The sequence below is a fragment of the Pantherophis guttatus genome, chromosome 2, assembly GCF_059756535.1.
Source record: "Pantherophis guttatus breed Tessera chromosome 2, ASM5975653v1, whole genome shotgun sequence".
NCBI classification, from domain to species: Eukaryota; Metazoa; Chordata; class Lepidosauria; order Squamata; family Colubridae; genus Pantherophis; species Pantherophis guttatus.
This window is the reverse complement of record NC_142064.1, coordinates 51,546,631-51,563,958: the sequence shown is the minus strand read 5'-3', so window position 1 is coordinate 51,563,958 and position 17,328 is coordinate 51,546,631. Positions and strand designations below refer to the sequence as shown.

The 17,328-nt window shown below is 39.9% G+C and overlaps 1 protein-coding gene across 3 annotated transcripts in view; it reads left to right on the top strand.

Moving 5' to 3' along the window:
* The first annotated feature begins 2,309 nt into the window (after positions 1-2,309).
* Positions 2,310-17,328, top strand: part of TRIM36 (tripartite motif containing 36) — a 38,871-nt gene continuing 23,852 nt past the window's right edge. Inside the window, exons 1-2 of one of the 3 annotated variants that reach the window (XM_087885993.1) lie at positions 15,266-15,531; positions 16,043-16,113. Coding sequence is in view for 2 of the 3 variants with exons in the window: in XM_034432783.3 (XP_034288674.2) it covers positions 2,605-2,667 (63 nt within the window). In the remaining variant the exon portion in view is untranslated. Of the gene's footprint in view, positions 2,668-15,265; positions 15,532-16,042; positions 16,114-17,328 lie in introns of those variants that run through there. The other 2 variants (XM_034432783.3, XM_034432784.3) reach the window with 2 other exon arrangements.

Below are 17,328 nucleotides of genomic sequence, written 5' to 3'. Positions count from 1 at the left end.
TTTTCTAAAGAGAAGAGTATTTTGTATCAAGGTTAAACTGTAGAAAGCTATAATATCACTACAGTAACCATTACCATTGAACACTCTGAAAAGAGCAATTCAACTCTCCTAAAGTAGCTCTCAAGAAGCTCTATGGATAGAGTTAATGAGATTACATAATTAACTGAGATCAGATTAATAGAATTTGGCTTTCAGTTTGTAAGAACATACTGCAAATGTGTCGTAATGGGCCCTTCTCCACTTGTACTGAACTATGATGCAAACAACCCCCAGCAATTTTTTGGGGGGGGCATGTCCCCACGACACAGCTCCATCTCATCTTGACACATAAGGTAGCCTTACCTAGTTATATTAAAGTTAGGGTAGTATTTTTCTTCTTGTGGCCACTATCAAACAAAAGCCCTAAGACATATAAAATCTGTTACAGCCATTCTGGGATAAAATCAGATTTATCTGTTGTATGCAGAATTAGAATAACACTTAGTAGCCATCTCAGATTGATGAGGGCATACCCTTTTCTTCCTACCCATGGTTAGCATCACTCTGCCTCCATTTTGATGTTGCTTGCATTCCTGATTACTTCAATTCAGCAGTGCTGTGCTGCTAGTCTATCAAAATGACATAACAGCATACCTAGCTCAGTTCAAATAGCAAAACAGTGGAATGATGAACCAACTCCCACTTGTGTTAATTTCCAAAAAGAGTGTGCAGAATAGGTAAGAAAAAAAAGGAAGAAGAGAGAATTCTTTAAAATGCTGCTTATCTAGGCATAATACACCAGGACTGCAGAAATCTAGTAAAATACTATACTGGAGTCAAGAAATACAAAAACTTTAACTAGGAAATCATTAGTAAGAATAATCTTGCAAGAGAGTAGCACTTATCTGTTGTTCATTAAAGCAGCCTAACTTTTTTCACTTTTCATGCCAGGAAAAAAAATGGTATTAAAGAATCTACTGCTAATTAAAATTGATCTGATTCTTAACCATGAAGCATGAAGAGTCTTACTAAACATGCAATTCTATGACCACTTATTTTGTAGTGGGCCCCAACATCAATAGGATTTGTGATAGTGCTGTCGGTATGGATATGGTGAGATCAGATATCTTCTTTGCCCTCACATCTACATCAGGAACGCTGTCACAGGCCCCAAAAAATACATACACAAGATCAGCAACACTTTTACATGCTCTTCTCCAGTAGGGCAGATGCCACCATCTAGCATCAACACCCCTCTGGATTCTATATAGGAAAAACAGGACAAGAACAATTAATGGCACTAGTCTGACATCAGGATTTAAAATATGAATACAAGAGAATTTCTACTTCCCAGGCTATATATAGATAGCCCTCAACTTACAATCACAATTGAACTCAAAATTTATGTTAAGTGAGAAATTTGTTAAGTAAGTTTTGCTCCATTTTGCGAATTTTCTCACATTTTTAAGTGAATCACTGCAGTACTTAAATTAGTAACACAGTTGTGAAGTGAACCTAGTTTCCCTACTGACTTCACTTGTCAGGCTGGCAAAAGGGGATCACACGACTCCAGGACATTGCAAGCGTCATAACTGTGAGTCAATTGTCAAGCATCTGAATGGAAATCACATGACCTTGGAGATGGGGCCATGGTCATAAGTGTGAAAAATGGTCATAAGTCACCTTTTTCTAGGCTGTTATAAGCTTTGAACATCACTAAATGAACTGTTGTAAATCAAGGACTACCTGTAATATGTCAAGTGGGAAAGGTGCCATCAGCCTCTTGATTTCATGGCTTTGCCTTATAACTGTCCTCAGAGTAAACAGAGCCTTCCACCCCCACCCCCCCTTGCTGAAATGATTTTTTATTTATTTTATTTTTATTTATTTGTCAAGCATATATAAGATTACATATATCAAAGTATAAACATGATTATGAATACATGAAATGCATATGAATAAATGGGGACATTAGGATATTGGCTTTGGGTTCATTTGACCCCCGTGGATCAGAGCTATTTGCCAGAGAGGGAGTGAGAATAAAATCCCTGCCTCCTCTAGAAGGAATGCGACTTGTCCGGAGACAGAAACCAGCTACTCATTGTTTCAAATCCGGGCAGTTTTTTTTTTTTTCCCTTTCTCCTTCGCTCACCTTTTCATAAGTTTCATAAGTTTATTTGTCAATCATATATAAGATAACAGGTAAAAGTACAGACTTAATTTGAATACATGAAGAGAGTAAGTAAAAAGGAATATTAGGACAGGGACGGTAGGCACGCTGGTGCACTTATGCACGCCCCTTTTCCTTGACCTGCTGTCAGACAGAATTCATTAAGGCCAGCCCGTCTCCATCTCCACACACACACACACCCCACACACACTTTCCGTCCCGCCCGCCGCTGCGGTCCTCCTCAGCGGCCGCGGCCTTGGAGGTTTTCTTGGCACGGCCACCTCCGACCGAGGGGGCAGTCGAAGAGGAAGGCGAGGATGGTCCTCCTCTCTCCTCGGAGTTCCGCTGCTTCGACACCGGGGCTTGACTGACGCTCCCGTGGCGGGTGGGTGGGCGTGGAGCGAAGCGGGGGTGGCGGTGGAAGCGTCTGCCTCCGCAGGGCTTCCTTTGAAACGATGTCCGAGTCGAAGGAAGAGCGCGCGTTCGGCTACATAGTGGAGCTATTAGCAAAAGGCAAGGTAAAAGCGAATTCCCTCTCGCCTCCCCGCCCAAAAAAACAACAACCCAAATCTCCCTCGCGTTTGTCGCCGGTAATTCGGCGTCCAATACGAAGTAAGCCCTCCGGTTGCCGCGCTCGCAGGTGCAAAGCAACTTCGGCTCAGGCTTGCGGGAATAACCGACCAGCCGCGAGAAAAAGAGTTTCCGAGGCGGCGGAAGGGAGAAGCAGGCGGGCTTCCGCGAGGGGAGCTGCTTAACCAGAGCGACTGGACGGGCGGCTTTGTCCGCCCTCCGGGATAAAGAAGCGTGAGTTGCGTCTGAGTGGTAAGCCGCTACTCCGGGAGTGTAGGCTAGTTAGAGCACGCCGGGTTCTTGTTTATTTAACAGACTCAACGGCCGAGCTGGATTTCAAATCCTCCAGCGGTTCTACGTTTAGGAGTAGCTCCCTGGCTATTCTTCGCACGACGTAGTTAAGCCACCAACTAGCCAATCACGCTTTAGCCTAAGGGGTTTTGGCGAACTCGGCCGTGTACAGGGAGTCCTCGATTTACGACCACAACCGAGCCCAAAATGTATGTTGCTGAGTGAAACGTTTGTTGAGGGAGTTTTGCCCCATTTTGCGACTTTTCTTGCCACTGTTGTTAAGTGAATCACCGCAGTTGTTAAATTAGTAACATGGCTGTTAACCGAATCTGGTTTTCCAATTGACTTTGCTTGTCATAAAAGGGGAATCGCAGGAGCCCGGGACAACAACTACCGTCATAAATATGAGTCGGTTGCCAATCATCTGAATTTTTATCACACGACCATGGGAATGCTGCAATGGTCGTGTGAAAAATGAGCATAAGTCACTTTTTTTCGTTGCCGTGGTAATGTGGAATGGTCACTAAATGAACTGTTGTAAGTTCATTTAGTGTTGTAGTTCATTTGGACGACTACTTGTAGTTCATGATTCAGTGAATGTGGCATATAAAGCCTGAAATCTGGGTTAAAGTAAACCATAGTTCAGATAACTTGTAAGTATGACGCTTTAGCTAAAGCAACTACTAGGTGTTTGAAATAAGTGTCTCCTCGTATTAGCTTCCTTCATATTAACAGTTGTGCAAGTTGTTAAGCCAAGGTATTAAATGAATCACAATTGGCTGGGTTTACAAGGTACACTAAACCATGATGTTAAAACCAAGCAAGATAATTTTATGCAGTGCAGTTTTTGGATAAGCATGTGGTGAACTCAATACGGTAGCAATTCCAGTCAGAACTCAACAAGTAACTAGAGACAAAAGATGTTGAGCTTGTATGATTAATGAATGATGTCATTAATTTGTTCTAAATTAGTTTCTCATTACTATAATTGATAATTTCATGGTCTGGGAATTAAAATAATAAAAATTACAATGAAAATCAATGTATAGTTTGTGCTCCATGGTGATGTTCTCAATTATAGCAATTCCACAGGATGGCCATTGAAACTTACTGCAAAGCTATAGCTGAAAGTGTAACGTGGATAATTAGCTGCATCATCCCCATCCTAGGTTTTTACAGCTGAGCTGTTTCTACACCTGAAGCATCTCTATTGATTGCAACTAGGTTGCTTTAATCTTTGTTTTTAATCTATCTTTTTTTTCTATGTCACTTGGGAAAATTGTTGAAAGCAAAGATTTTAAAATTGTGTAAATTAGATTTAGGAGTATTCAACACATTGAATAGTAGTAAAACCTATTTCTGGATGACCATGTGTCTTACACTGTCTGATTTAGGAAGTAGAAGTTCTTTGGGATAAATGTATCTTGCACAGGGATGCAATATCTTCTACAGTGGAGCTGTCTTCCAAATGTGTTGTGCAGTAACTCACATTCTACCTATTCAGCATAATCTTTCACTGTAATCTGACACACATGAAGGGCATAAATTTGAAGAAGGAAGTAATAGATTCCTTGGACTGAATCTTGCCTGCATAACTTATGTTAACACCTTCTGGTATTTCTCATGGAAACTATGATAGGATCCCATTAGTGATAAGTATCACTTGTGATTGCTTCTGAAATGGCTGGGGGTGTGCTAGAACATAATATAAATCACTAAGAGGGATCTTGAATGTCAAAATGTTTCCCTTTCCTGAGTAGTAAGAAAGTACAAATTGTGCTGTTATCATTGCTGATCTTATTATGCCTCAGTGATGAGACCAGTGAGTAGTGTTGCCCTTGCTGTTTTAAAATGGGATAAGTTAAGGAAAATAGATTTCCCCTCGCTTTGTTCCTTTTTATTATTACCCGTGAGTGGGAAAATTACTCTCCTTAATGGCAGGTGGAATGATGCATTTGTTAAGTTGCTCAACCTATAACTCATAAGAGTTACATGCCAAAACTATCAATCAGCCTATTTCTGAATATGAGTATGGTGTTCTTCTTAAAGAGTGCTAAACTCATGTCCAAAGATAGAATTGTAAGTAGCAAGCAAAGAGTGAAAGGTGAAGAAATAAGTCCATCCTCGGTTCTGCAAATAAATAGCATTCTGCTGTAAGTGGCTATGAACATCAGCATCAAGAAGCAGGCTGGGGAATAAACTAGAATGGTTCTGCCTGCTCCCAATTAAAAATTAAGTGCAAAACCATTGTCAACAGAATTAACACAAACATTGTAATGCAGTGTCTTTTTGATGATAGAACCTGGTTCTGTTGTCTAGTTTAAATCATTCTTTGTGCAACAAGTTGAGGTAAGCATTGGCCTTTTTTAAAAAAACAGAAGCCTAGTGTTCCTTCAAAAGAACAACACTAAAGTCATGTTTAAAAATAGGGTTAGTAAAACCATGTAAAACCTTGAAAGTGGCTTGGAAAGTGGGTAGATGCCTCTGCAGAAAATAGCTGTGAAATCTGTCCTGCAGCCTAATGTAAAATGGCCAGCAGTCAGAGAGCAGGGAATGTAACTACAGCAGTCTGAAATGTTAGGAGTTGGGCACATCTCAAACTTTGACCATATCACTATGTTTATTTGTGTCTATAACAAAAACATTAGTGGTTGTTTCAGCTGCTATGTACTAAGGCAGTGACTTAAAGCTGCAGATAAAAACAGATCAGAACCAGAACTTCACTTAGGCACCAAACTGGAATCTGGCTACTTCATCAATAGGCAATATCCAATCTGAAAAATCCTGCTCTTAGGACTGAATTTTAAGTCATTTAACTATACCTCCCTAGTTGATGCATGTTTTGATTATAAGCAGAAATTAAATTTAGCTTTTTAAAAGTAATGGGCGCAAATGCTAAATAATGCAGACTTATGTTCTGGATAGTTTTAATATTTTTAGTAAGGCAGAATCTCTTTTCTTTTCATCTAGTATCCAGCACAGCTCAATGTCACTTTTAGGGTCATTGGGCAGCAATAGTTAAAAAAACATTTTCGATCTTCATCTAATCTTGTGCACCTGATCTTCATCCTAGTCATCCATCTAGAGCAGGGGTCCCCAAACTTGGCAGCTTTAAGATTTGTGGACTTCAACTCCCAGAATTCTGCACTATGTAGTATGATTGCTATCTTCTGAGTTTAATTTACACTGTAATGTAAATGTTGAAGAAGACTACAACAATTTGGTATGACAAAGGATTTGAAATGTGGCTAAAGCTTATGCTTGACCCAAGAAATTTGGTAAGCAGCTGTATAGCTTCAATTGCAGCTGTAAAATATTCCGAGTTCCTTGTTTGACTACCACAGCTGATTATTCCAAAAAGATACATTTATTAATTTATCCAAATTTCCTGACAGGCTTGTACATTTTTCCATTACCTTGTTCATTTCTGTTAAAGCTCTAGCTCACGTCTAGAAATGACTTGGATGATTGCATGAATTGCCCCTGAGTGTTTTCTCCTGTTCAGGAAAGCCAAAAGAGCTTTTCATTGTCAGCAGCAATGAAATATGAAAGAAGCCTAGATTGATACTAGCAGAAAGCTAAAACAGTATAGATTAGAACCTGTTTGGAGATCAGTTTCAGGGTGTGGTGATGGGCAGGAAATACTACTCTATAACAAGGTTGTGCCTTACAGAAATCTCCAGTGGATCATTCTAGCATATTGAAAACCTCACAGCATTCTTGTCTGTGTTTAAAGAATTTGGAGTATTCAGCAGCTTGCTCTAATCAGTTCTTATGGAACTTTTTAGTTTAGTTCAGTGATTTGGAATTGTGCCAGTTACATATGATACAAATCCAATAGCTGTAATTATGGCTTATCCATTTATAATAGATTATTTTTCAGAGAGTGTTTCTCTGAAAAGGAGAATCTCCTTTTCATGTGTTTACTGTTATTTTTTTTAGCTAATAAAAGTTGAGATAAGTTCTGGCTAAGCTGACAAAGGGTGGTACTAAATACATTTTTATCGACGTGCTATTCATTTCTTTTTCAGTTCTTGTCCAGTTTCAGATATTTTATTCCTGGGCAAAGTTCTGAATTCAAGGAGATGAATGGATCAGGGGTGTCAAACTTGTGGCGTCACATTGTCATCATGTGATGTATTGTGACTTTTCCCCCCTTCGCTAAAATGGGGTAGCCATGGCCAGCGCCTGACGCATCTGGCCTGTGGGCTGCAAGTTTCACACCCCTGATTTAGATCCATTTTTCAGCCATGGTTATGTATGCTGCTTTTGATATCTTGGGAAATTATCTACACTGGGGCCTAGGCAAAGATAGTGTGTCTCTGGGTCCTATAATATAAGCCCAATATATCTGAATACAAAGGAGAATTTTTAAGGCTGGGATCCTTTCAAAAGAACTGGCAGTCAGTCATCAAAGAGTGAACCCTGGGAAATATAATGTAAAACACAAAAAAGTGAAAGGTAGCACTGTTGATTAAAGCAGGGGTCCCCAACCCCAAGTCCATGGACCGGCATTAGTCTACAGCATATGAGAAACCAAGCTATGTAAAAAAGCGAAATCCCATCCATGGGATGCAGGCAGCCCATGAAATCATGCCCCATCCGGTTCGTGGAAAAACCTTTCCACAGAATTGGTCCCTGGTGCCCAAAGGGTTGGGGGCTGCTGGATTAGGATATCAGAATAGAGGACATTATATGGAGTTGGTGTAACACATTTCTACAGAAGGAGATTTGATTACAAATCAAAACAATTTGATTGAAGTGGAATGGGACAGAGAGAAGAAAAATATGAGAATGACAATTGATAATAATAATGTAATAAGAAGTAATAATAAGATTCTCTAATATATGAGCCAATATGACAGGGAAATATATTGAGCAGTGACTAACAGAAGGACTGGATACTTAAACTTAAGGAAGAGAATTCCCCCAAAGTGACAGAAGTGGAAGGGAATTCCTATCTACATCAGCCTCATGAGCGGGCGGCTGTAATGGGAAGGGATCAACAATAAGGTTTTAAGCTGAGGTATAGAAAATGTAAATGTATAAATCAAAAATCATTTTTTTAGATGTGCAAAATGAAGCTGAGCTCAAAAGGTGGTGGCAAAATACATGGGGAATTGGTATTTTCAGAGAAACACCTAGAAATAGTATCAGACAAATTTAGACAATCCAATAACATAATGAGTGGTGATGGGCACATTGAGGTAGTAATGAATAGGGAAGATTCAGGAAACAGCACCAGAAAAATTGTTCAAGGGAAAAGTATATTTAGAAGTCCATGAGATCTTCAGTCTCAGGCTGTTGCTTGTAAATGCCAAATGCCTGTGTAATAAGATCAAGTTAATTCACAATGAAATTCACTTTCTCATCAATGAAAGTTTGGTGGCAATCAGGGGCTCTGTTCATGAGATGATGGACTGTGAATACTTATATTGTTGGGCTATAAGGACAAATTGGGAGTTCTGCTTCTGCTTTTTGTTTTATGAGACAAAAAGACCATTCCTGACCACCTTGACTATATATCTTGTCTGATCTTATGATCTCTATAGTTTATGGTGTTTGGTGATTTCAATTTCAAAGTTTTGGGGTGAGGATCAAGCAGAGTTCAGAACTTTGTGATCTTCCTCACAAGCTTGGGTTCATCAAAAATAATTTGTATTATATAAAAATTTCACCTTCATGATGCTAAAAAATTAAAGTAATTATTTAAATACATTGTATAGCCAACCATCTCACATAGTAACTGTAGTTTTTGTTCCCTTCCCATTATTTAGTTCACCTGGGCTTCGTTGCTCTGGGAAAGTCTGTAATGCTAGAAAAGGTATAAAAAAAGAGAAGAGGATGACCAGCAGTAAGATGGATGGACTTAGTTACAGAAGTGATGAGTGGATTGCAGGGAGAATTGAAAGAACAGGTTACAAATAGGTCGTCATGGGAAAATCTATATGGTTGTTAGGAGGTGAAAACAATTCAATGGCACATAAACAATGATTTTCCAATGGATATTATCTGTCCAGTGCACATGTTTCAGGTTGGGACATTCCAATTTTTCCCCCATGTGAAATTCAAGGGAATGCAAGAACATCTTGTTTTTCAGTAGAGGCACCATTTCTAGGGACCATCCTTTTACAAAAATCTGGATAACCCCCCTCTCTCTTTATCTTTTGAAAACTGACCTGTTTAGAAAGACTTTTAATTAAGATTTGCCACTGCATGCTCATTATAATTTAAGTTGATTATATTAATTTTTAATATAGTTTATATTAATATAAGCTTTAAGAATTATCTTTAACTATGTGTTGGACATAATTAATTTGATTTTATTATAATCTCTTATAAATATGGCAGTAAAGTAAATCAATACATTTGTTATTCCCTGGAGCACCAGTCACTGGGAGAAAAGAGGCATACAAGTTTCAAAAAAATAATAAATGTGGAGGATTCAATACCTTTGCTTAAGATAGAACAGAAGAAAGAGTTCAGTAGAATGGTCAAGTGATACGAAATCGATACAACTTAGAAACTTTTTCTAGCTAGTTAACATTTTGTCCTGTTTACATGCTGGACCTGGACAACAAAGAGTCTGGTACTTAACAATGTTTTTCCATCTTGGCAATTTTAAGATGTGTGGACTTCAACTCTCAGAATTCTCCAACCATCATGGGAGATGAAAAATACTGAACTAGAAGTTAATTATGACCATTTGGAGGACTCATCTATGCATAAGCAGTAGTTTCATGTTACTAAGTGCTAAATATGCTTTCTTTTGCAATGATAATAAGGGCTATAATAGGAAAACTGTTTTCTTTCAGGAAATGATTCAGGATTTATAATAATGTTTCTGTCTAATTATGTTCTTCTTGAAAGGCTGAAAACTTGCATTCGTTTTAGAATAACTTTATTTATTGTGGCAATAAACTTTATTTCTCATTGTGGTATTGAAGTTTCACAATCTCCAAACAGCATATTACATGGGTGAGATGGGGGGGGGGGGGGAGGGGACGGACAGGCTGTTGAAATCCCTAATAAGTTAGAGACATCTTTATTAGCATTTCCATTTGGGCTTCCTATTATTCCCAAACACTTTCTTTGGGATATTACTACCCACTTCTTACTGATTGAGTCTATTTTTGAACTATTCAATATCAACCTTTATCAAGGCAATGCACAATTGGATTGTTTAAAGTAGTATTTTCAAACTTGGCAACTTTAAGATGTTGGCAACTTTTTTTTTTTTTTTTTAATTTGATTTATATGCCGCCCTTCTCCGGAGACTCAGGGCGGCTTACAGTGCGTTAAGCAATAGCCTTCATACTTTTGTATATTTATACAAAGTCAGCTTATTGCCCCCACAAACTGGGTCCTCATTTAACCTACCTTAGAAAGGATGGAAGGCTGAGTCAACCTTGAGCCTTGGAGAGATTCGAACCAGCAGTAAATTGCAGGCAGCTGTGTTAATAACAGGGTACTTTAAGAATTCTTGGAGTCCATACATCTTAAAAATGCCAAGTTTGAAATCATCCTTGAAAGACTGCTTTAATTAGACAAATCTTTAATCAAATCAATCTGTGAAATCTTTGAAGGTAAGTAGTTGATGCTTGTTAAAAGTAAAGGTTTACCCTGTCTAGTCATGTCACATTCTAGGGGTGTGTGTGCTCATCTCAGTTTCTTAGCCGAGGTAGCCAGCATTGTCTGAAGACACTCCTGTGGTCATGTGGCTATCATGACTGTATGTTGAGGCACACGGAACACTGTTACCTTCCCACCAAGTGCTACCTATTTATCTATTTGCATTGGCATGCTTTTAAATTGCTAGGTTTGCAGGAACTGGGGCAGCTCACCCCATCACATGGCACTGGGGTCTTGAACTGGGGTCTCAGCTTTCCAGATGACAAGCTCAGCATCTTGAACCACTAAGCCATCATGTCCCTTTGATGACTTGTTAGGATTATTCTTTTCAATAATCTACCATTCCTGCTGTTTTCATGTCAGTCTGCAAAAAAATGAAATAGGATTTTTTATAACCCAGAACATTTTAAAAAATCTAATCTTGAAAGATCTTGATGTTAATCTGTCCTCATATCTCAAACTGAATTTCTCTGTTTAAGACTCATAAACTACCTGGGGTCTTTCTGGAATCATAGTTACTGTTTGAAGATCAGATAGGTTTATGGCCCAGAGAGCCTTTCCACAGGTTCACCTTGTGCACAGGTTGTGCCCTTTCCTCAGTCAGAGGTATTCATACCCTCATCATCCGGTGACTAGATTATTGCAATGCTCCTGCATGGAGCTGCCCTTGAAGACCACCCAGAAACTAGACCTGTTTCAAAATGCAGTGGTGTGAGCAGCAAAGGGAACCTGTTGGCATTTCCAATGCCACACAAGCTGTACTAGTTATTAGTTGACTTCTGAGTGCAATTGTGCATTATGCTGGCTGGAGAATTCTTGGGAGTTTGAAGTTCACATATCTTAAAATTGTCAAGATTGAGAAACAGTGCTCCAGAACATATAGTGCATTTGTGTGTGTGTGCGTGTAGGGGGGCAATTTCTGTTGACTCACTAAAGGAAACCTAATTTCATCTTTCGTTTGTTTACATACTGCTTTTCTATGGTAAAAAATGTTCAAGATGGCTCACAATTTTCATACAGAACCATTGTAATTGGTTCCAAATAAGGGTTCATTCTGATAACTTGCACACTTGAATAATAATGGATAGATAAAGAATCTAGTCCAGTCTTTTTGTGAAAAGGCTAGTTTCTATGCAAGAGAATAATTCTACTCTCCTGAGGCCTATCAATTTTTATAGCAGAAGTATGTTCTGACAAATACTCAGGGTTTACGCCAAGATATTGAATAGGACCGAATCCTTGCCATATTTAATTCAATTCTTGGAGAATGAACCCCATTCAATAAAATGCATCTTAATGACAGACAGTGAAGTCACATATCTGCCCTGAAAATGGTTACAGTCTGTGGTTTCCTGTGTTTGGTAGGCCAGAAGAGCACTTAGTCTCTTTTCTTTGCTAACAGACAGAAATACTCTTACTGTAATGCATTCATTTCAACAAAGTCAATTAGTGTATATCTTCAAGAGCTCTGCTGAGTCAGAGCCACTTTGTTCCAATATAGATTAGGTGAAGAATGAATAAAATGCTGCTTTTATAGTTAGATGTCTGGTGTTAATATCCTTGCTGTATTTTGCTGGTCAATACTATGGCTGCTTGTTAAAGATACTGCAATATTATTGTATATTTTTGGTATATTTATTCCAAAGAATGGTATATATCTATTTCCTAATAAATATACTCTCTGATCCAGTTAGATATTCTATACAGCATTAGAGTTTCTAATTCCATTCAGTTTGGATCTCTAGCCAAAATGATCTCTCCTTTTCTGGCAGCCTACTGTGTAATTTGGGTGGTGAATAGGGAAGGCGAGAAAGTAAGTAGGGAATAATCAGAAAAAAAAAAAAAAAGGGGGGGGGAGTATGATGTAGGATGTATTCCTCCATCAAGCTGTAGTCCCACTCAGGCAATGCATCCCCCAAAATTGAGATTCAAGGAAGACCATGTTTCTCAATGAAAATAGGCATGTTATTGAAACTATTGTTTCAGAAGATTAATTTGTTAATTAAAATGACAGCATAGTTTCAGATAATAGCAATGTGTACTGTACTGTCATAATGCCCTTCCAACTTTGAGTTAAAGTGGGTGAAGAATGGCACCTGGTCTAGGGAGCAGATCCAGGTTCCAAAGTCACCCAGCAGCTCCATACTACCAATGTTCCTGTACACAATGCCAGTTGCTTGATTGTGCAGTTCAGTGTATATGGTTCCTGCATGCATCTTATACCCTGCCTCGATGTGTTGGACTGCCTCTGAGGCCTCTCTGCATAGCCAACATCTTGGGTCCTGTCTAATGTGGTAGATCCCTATTCCTATTAATTTGTTGCTTAGCGCCTGTTCTTGTGCTGTTATGATCAGTGCTGTCTTTTAATCCATCCTTTTCCAGCCACCGGTAAGATTTCCCAATGTCTGCTACCTCAGGTATCTGTCCATTCTACATGCCATGCAGGGTCTTGTCTTGCCATGACTACTTCTGCTTGATCTTTCTCCCACATCTTCTGCTGCCTCAGGCATTCTCTCAGCAGCTCATTATTGGTGTGTGCGTATTTGCAAGGAATGTTCAAGTTTTATGATGAGCCCCCAAGGTACTTTTCCCAAATGCAACTGGACTTCCTTGTTTTTTCCTTTGACAATATTTCGCTTCTTATCCAAGAAGGTTCTTTCATTCAGAACTGAAGAAGCTTCTTGAGATGAGAAGCTAAACATTTTCAAAGAAAAAACAACAACAAAAAAGTCCATTTGGGCTTTGGGAAAAGCACCTTTGGGACAACCATGATCTGGATGATTGAGAATCTCCATAGACTTAAGATGAGCCTATTTTATATTTAAGTGTTGATCCATATATTTTCCTAGTGTTTCCCTGCAACTATGGGAGTCTGCTTTTTGTTGTTGCTCAACTGAGTTTTGTTTCATTGGTTGTATGAGGAATTGACCATCTGGCTTGTCATCTGAGCCTGGCATTGTGGGCTGAGAGTGTGTTACTGGTCCAAAATTATCCAGCTGGCATTTCTGGCCTGCTAATAAAAATAAACATGTTATCACTTATTAGATGCTAAATTATTTTTAATTCACTATTCTTATTTAAACAATGGTGGAATCACTTTTGGTTATGCTTGTGATGAAAGGTCTTCCCTTAAAGATATCTGACTGCAGCATAAATGTAGCTAAACATGATTTTTGCTTTTGTTTATACACATCATTTATCTTCATTCTGTCTCTAGTTCAAGGTCAGATAGCTTTCCTTTGATGGATATTTTCTCTCTTGTCACAAGCGTGGAAAGGCAATCTCAAAACTATAAAATATTTTTAAGTATTGCCATCTTGGAAAGAAGTCAGGATTGCAATGACTTGAAGCAGGGTATGGATTAACAATGGATAGGATATCTTTTACATTGGTATAGTTTCTGCTGACTTAGGGATGGAAATCAGCCTGATAGTGATGAATGAATGGCCCTAAGATTTGGGGGGGAGGGGGGGGAAAGTTGAATACAGGAAAAGAAAAATGATTTTAAACAAAGCTTTAGGTCAGATTCTTTGTTTTAATCAAACTTTTTTTTAAAGTGAATCAAAGACACTTGATATAAAGAGAATTAATCTGAAGATATTTACTTTCCCAAAGGTTTTATCTAGTCAGATGGAAACTGGTGTCTACCTCCAACTTCCCTCTATATCAGTTCCTAGCAACACAAACTAACTAACTGGAACACATTCACTGCATGCAGTGTTACTCTTAATATTAACAAGTTTGTGCAATGTGCATTTGGCCTTTAAGTATATTTAAACACAGTCCAAAACCTATTTTTAGTTATCAAATTATGAGTAAAGCAGATATTTTATTTTCCGAGTTAATTTCCCCATTTTAGTGTAATTCTTAAATTCTTATGTTAGGCTAGGCTAGGGAAATGGTTTTGATACTCCTCATAAAGGAGTGGAACCAAGACTAAGAAAAGAGTGGCTTGCGAAAACCCTAGGCCTGCAAAGGGTAACTAATCTGCTCCAATTCTCATAATTTGCTTTAGAAAAGAGTCAAAAGCATCAGCGAATTAAGATTAGTGCTCTTCCTGATTCTGCCCAAAGAAAAATTATACCGGTGCTCTCTATCCGAAAATTGTAAACCGCGTTAATTCTTTCTGCAATTGTCGTTCCTAGAATAAAACTCCCAAAACTTTGCCTTGAACACAATGTAAAGACTGCGCTCTTTTCCTCCTTTCTTCCCCTCTCTAGTCCTTTTGTCTGTCGAGATAGAAATCCAGTTACGTGCAGCAGCCCTGGTTGCAACTGCCCTTGCGGTCTTCCTCGGAGACTCCCTTAGGCTGGAAACGGGTGGCAGCGATTTTGGTTCGAGCCCGACTGAGAGCTTCTCGAGAGGAGTTACTATAATCTCCTCCTCCTCGTGGTTCCCCCACAGGGATGGGTCAGGGAGGGAACTCATTCTATAGGTTCCTCCCTCCCCCGCTCCCTTCCTGGAAAGAAAGGTGGAGAAAACATCCTAGCGGCAGCTCAACAAAGGTGCCAGGTGGCGCTGACGCTCCGCCCCCCACATTGTGGCGTGGAGGCTGTTGCCAGGCAGGCCCCGCCCCTCTCCCTTTGCCCCACCTCCTTCCCCCCCCCGCCCGCCCGCCCACCCGCCCGGTGCCGGAGTTTCCTAGGGGCAGCAGTGGCAGCTGCTGGGCGCCTCGTAGCCGCTTCGCGCGTGCTCTCTTGATCCCTTCCCTCGCGCCGCGCTCTCGGGAGGGGGAAGGGCGGACTCGACCGGTTCCGAGAGTCTGCGAAGAGGGCGAGAGAACCAGACACGCGCCCCCCCGGGCACCTTCGGCTCAACCGTCCGGGACCGAAGGCGGCGTCAGTGGTAGTGACGATTCCAGGATGGAAGGGGACCGGCTGGAACCCGTCGTGAGTGTTCCTGAGAGGGAAATTGCAGGCTGAGGAGACGGGAGGGGCTTTGACGGGGCGGGGGGGGGTCGTCATATGGGAGGGAAGGGGGAGGATCTGAGGTCCCCCCCCCCTCCCGACCTGTGGGGCTTGACCGTGTCTTCCTCCCGACCGTGGGGAGGAAGGGAGCCCGATCACGGCAGGCTGCCTCCCTTCTGTTTCTCCCCGCGGCTCGGCTGCAAAAGCAGAACTCCGTGGCAGCCTTTTCCGCTCCCTTCTCCGAAGAGCTTGTGGTTGCCTTTTCAGCAGCCGGCTTGCCAAATAGCCTCACCCGTCCGACCTTCGCTTGAAGGCTGACTCTTCTCCCACCCACCCCCTTGTTTGCTTTAAGTAAGACACAGGCTTTGGAGCCCCGGGTGTTCTCTCACCCAAAGCTTTGTGCAAACTCATAGTGTGTAATTGAGCGTTTGATGGACTCTATCCCAAGGAGGAGCTTCCATCTATTTCAGTCTTTGACCGTGACTTCTTTCAGATCTTTCAGGAATGTCTGCATTGTTGCAGATGTGGTAGGAACACTTTATTGGAGCTTGTGTAAGAGATCAAGTGAGTATGTCCATCCTTCATATTCTCTTGATCTAGGCTGGGTAGGTGCAGTCCATTTTCCAGCTTTTCACTTGTGTGTAAGTATTGACTGGAGAGGGTTAGTCATTCGGTCATGAATTGCTTTGCACAAGCAAACAAGACGATTTCAGCCTTGCTTTCTAAAGCGTACATGCAGCCAAGTAGATGAATGTATGCAAAGGCGCTTGGGAAAATGAGAGGGAAATTGAGGCAAAAGAAGACCAGGTTCCACATTGTTACTCAAATTTTATTTGCATTACTGCAGCTGTATCCAGTTTTCTCAAACAAAGATAACGAATGCAAATCAGAATATTGGACTGCACTCTAATCTGCATGAAACCAGGATGTGGTAAACTGAAGTTGAGAAAAAACAGTCACCCGAATTAGTGAACCCAAAGATAATACCTAATTGTTCACTGCAACCTCCTTCAGGACTCTTTGTTCCAAAATTGCTTTTGTATAAACACTATTCTGTACAATAGTTTCTCAGTCTGTAATGATTATGCTTCATTTAGTTTATCTTCATCCTATGTAGGTCTTCCTTGAAACCCCTAACTAATAATTTTCCAGAGATTAATAGATGGAAAAGAGGTTGGATTGTTGATGGTATCTTAGATCAAGCTTCCCAGTAATTTCTCAGAGCAAGTTTTTATAAATTTTGAAAAGCATAAATAAGAGTGTCTTGAACCACCGTAAAGGCCACAACAAAAGATATCAAAAGTCAGTGTAATTTATTCCAGTACAATTTTTCTGAGAACAGTTTTCCACTGTAATATATGTTCCAAATAGCATTCTGGAGAAGTGATCCAGATTGGATATTGCACCCAGTGGACTCAGAATGATTCAGGGTAAAAAAAAAAAAAATCTCCCTGTTAGTCTGCAATATCCTTTCTCACTCTGGGGTATGATTTCAAAAATTCAGTTGAAAGAAAGATGAAATAGCTTCATATTCAAATCTAAAACTGAAGATGGAAGATCACCACTTGGTCATCTGTCTTTACATAAAATGATACATTTGACCTTGAATGTTAGTTGTTCAGAAGTAGATTTTTAAAAGGCAGATTATTGTATCTTCCAAAGTGAAAGATAACTAATTGTTCAAGGAAAACTTTATAAAGTCCAACATTTAACTCATTTTGTTTGCTTTTATCATTAGGATATAAGTGTTAAGTCTTAATTTGCAAACAACTTTTGCAA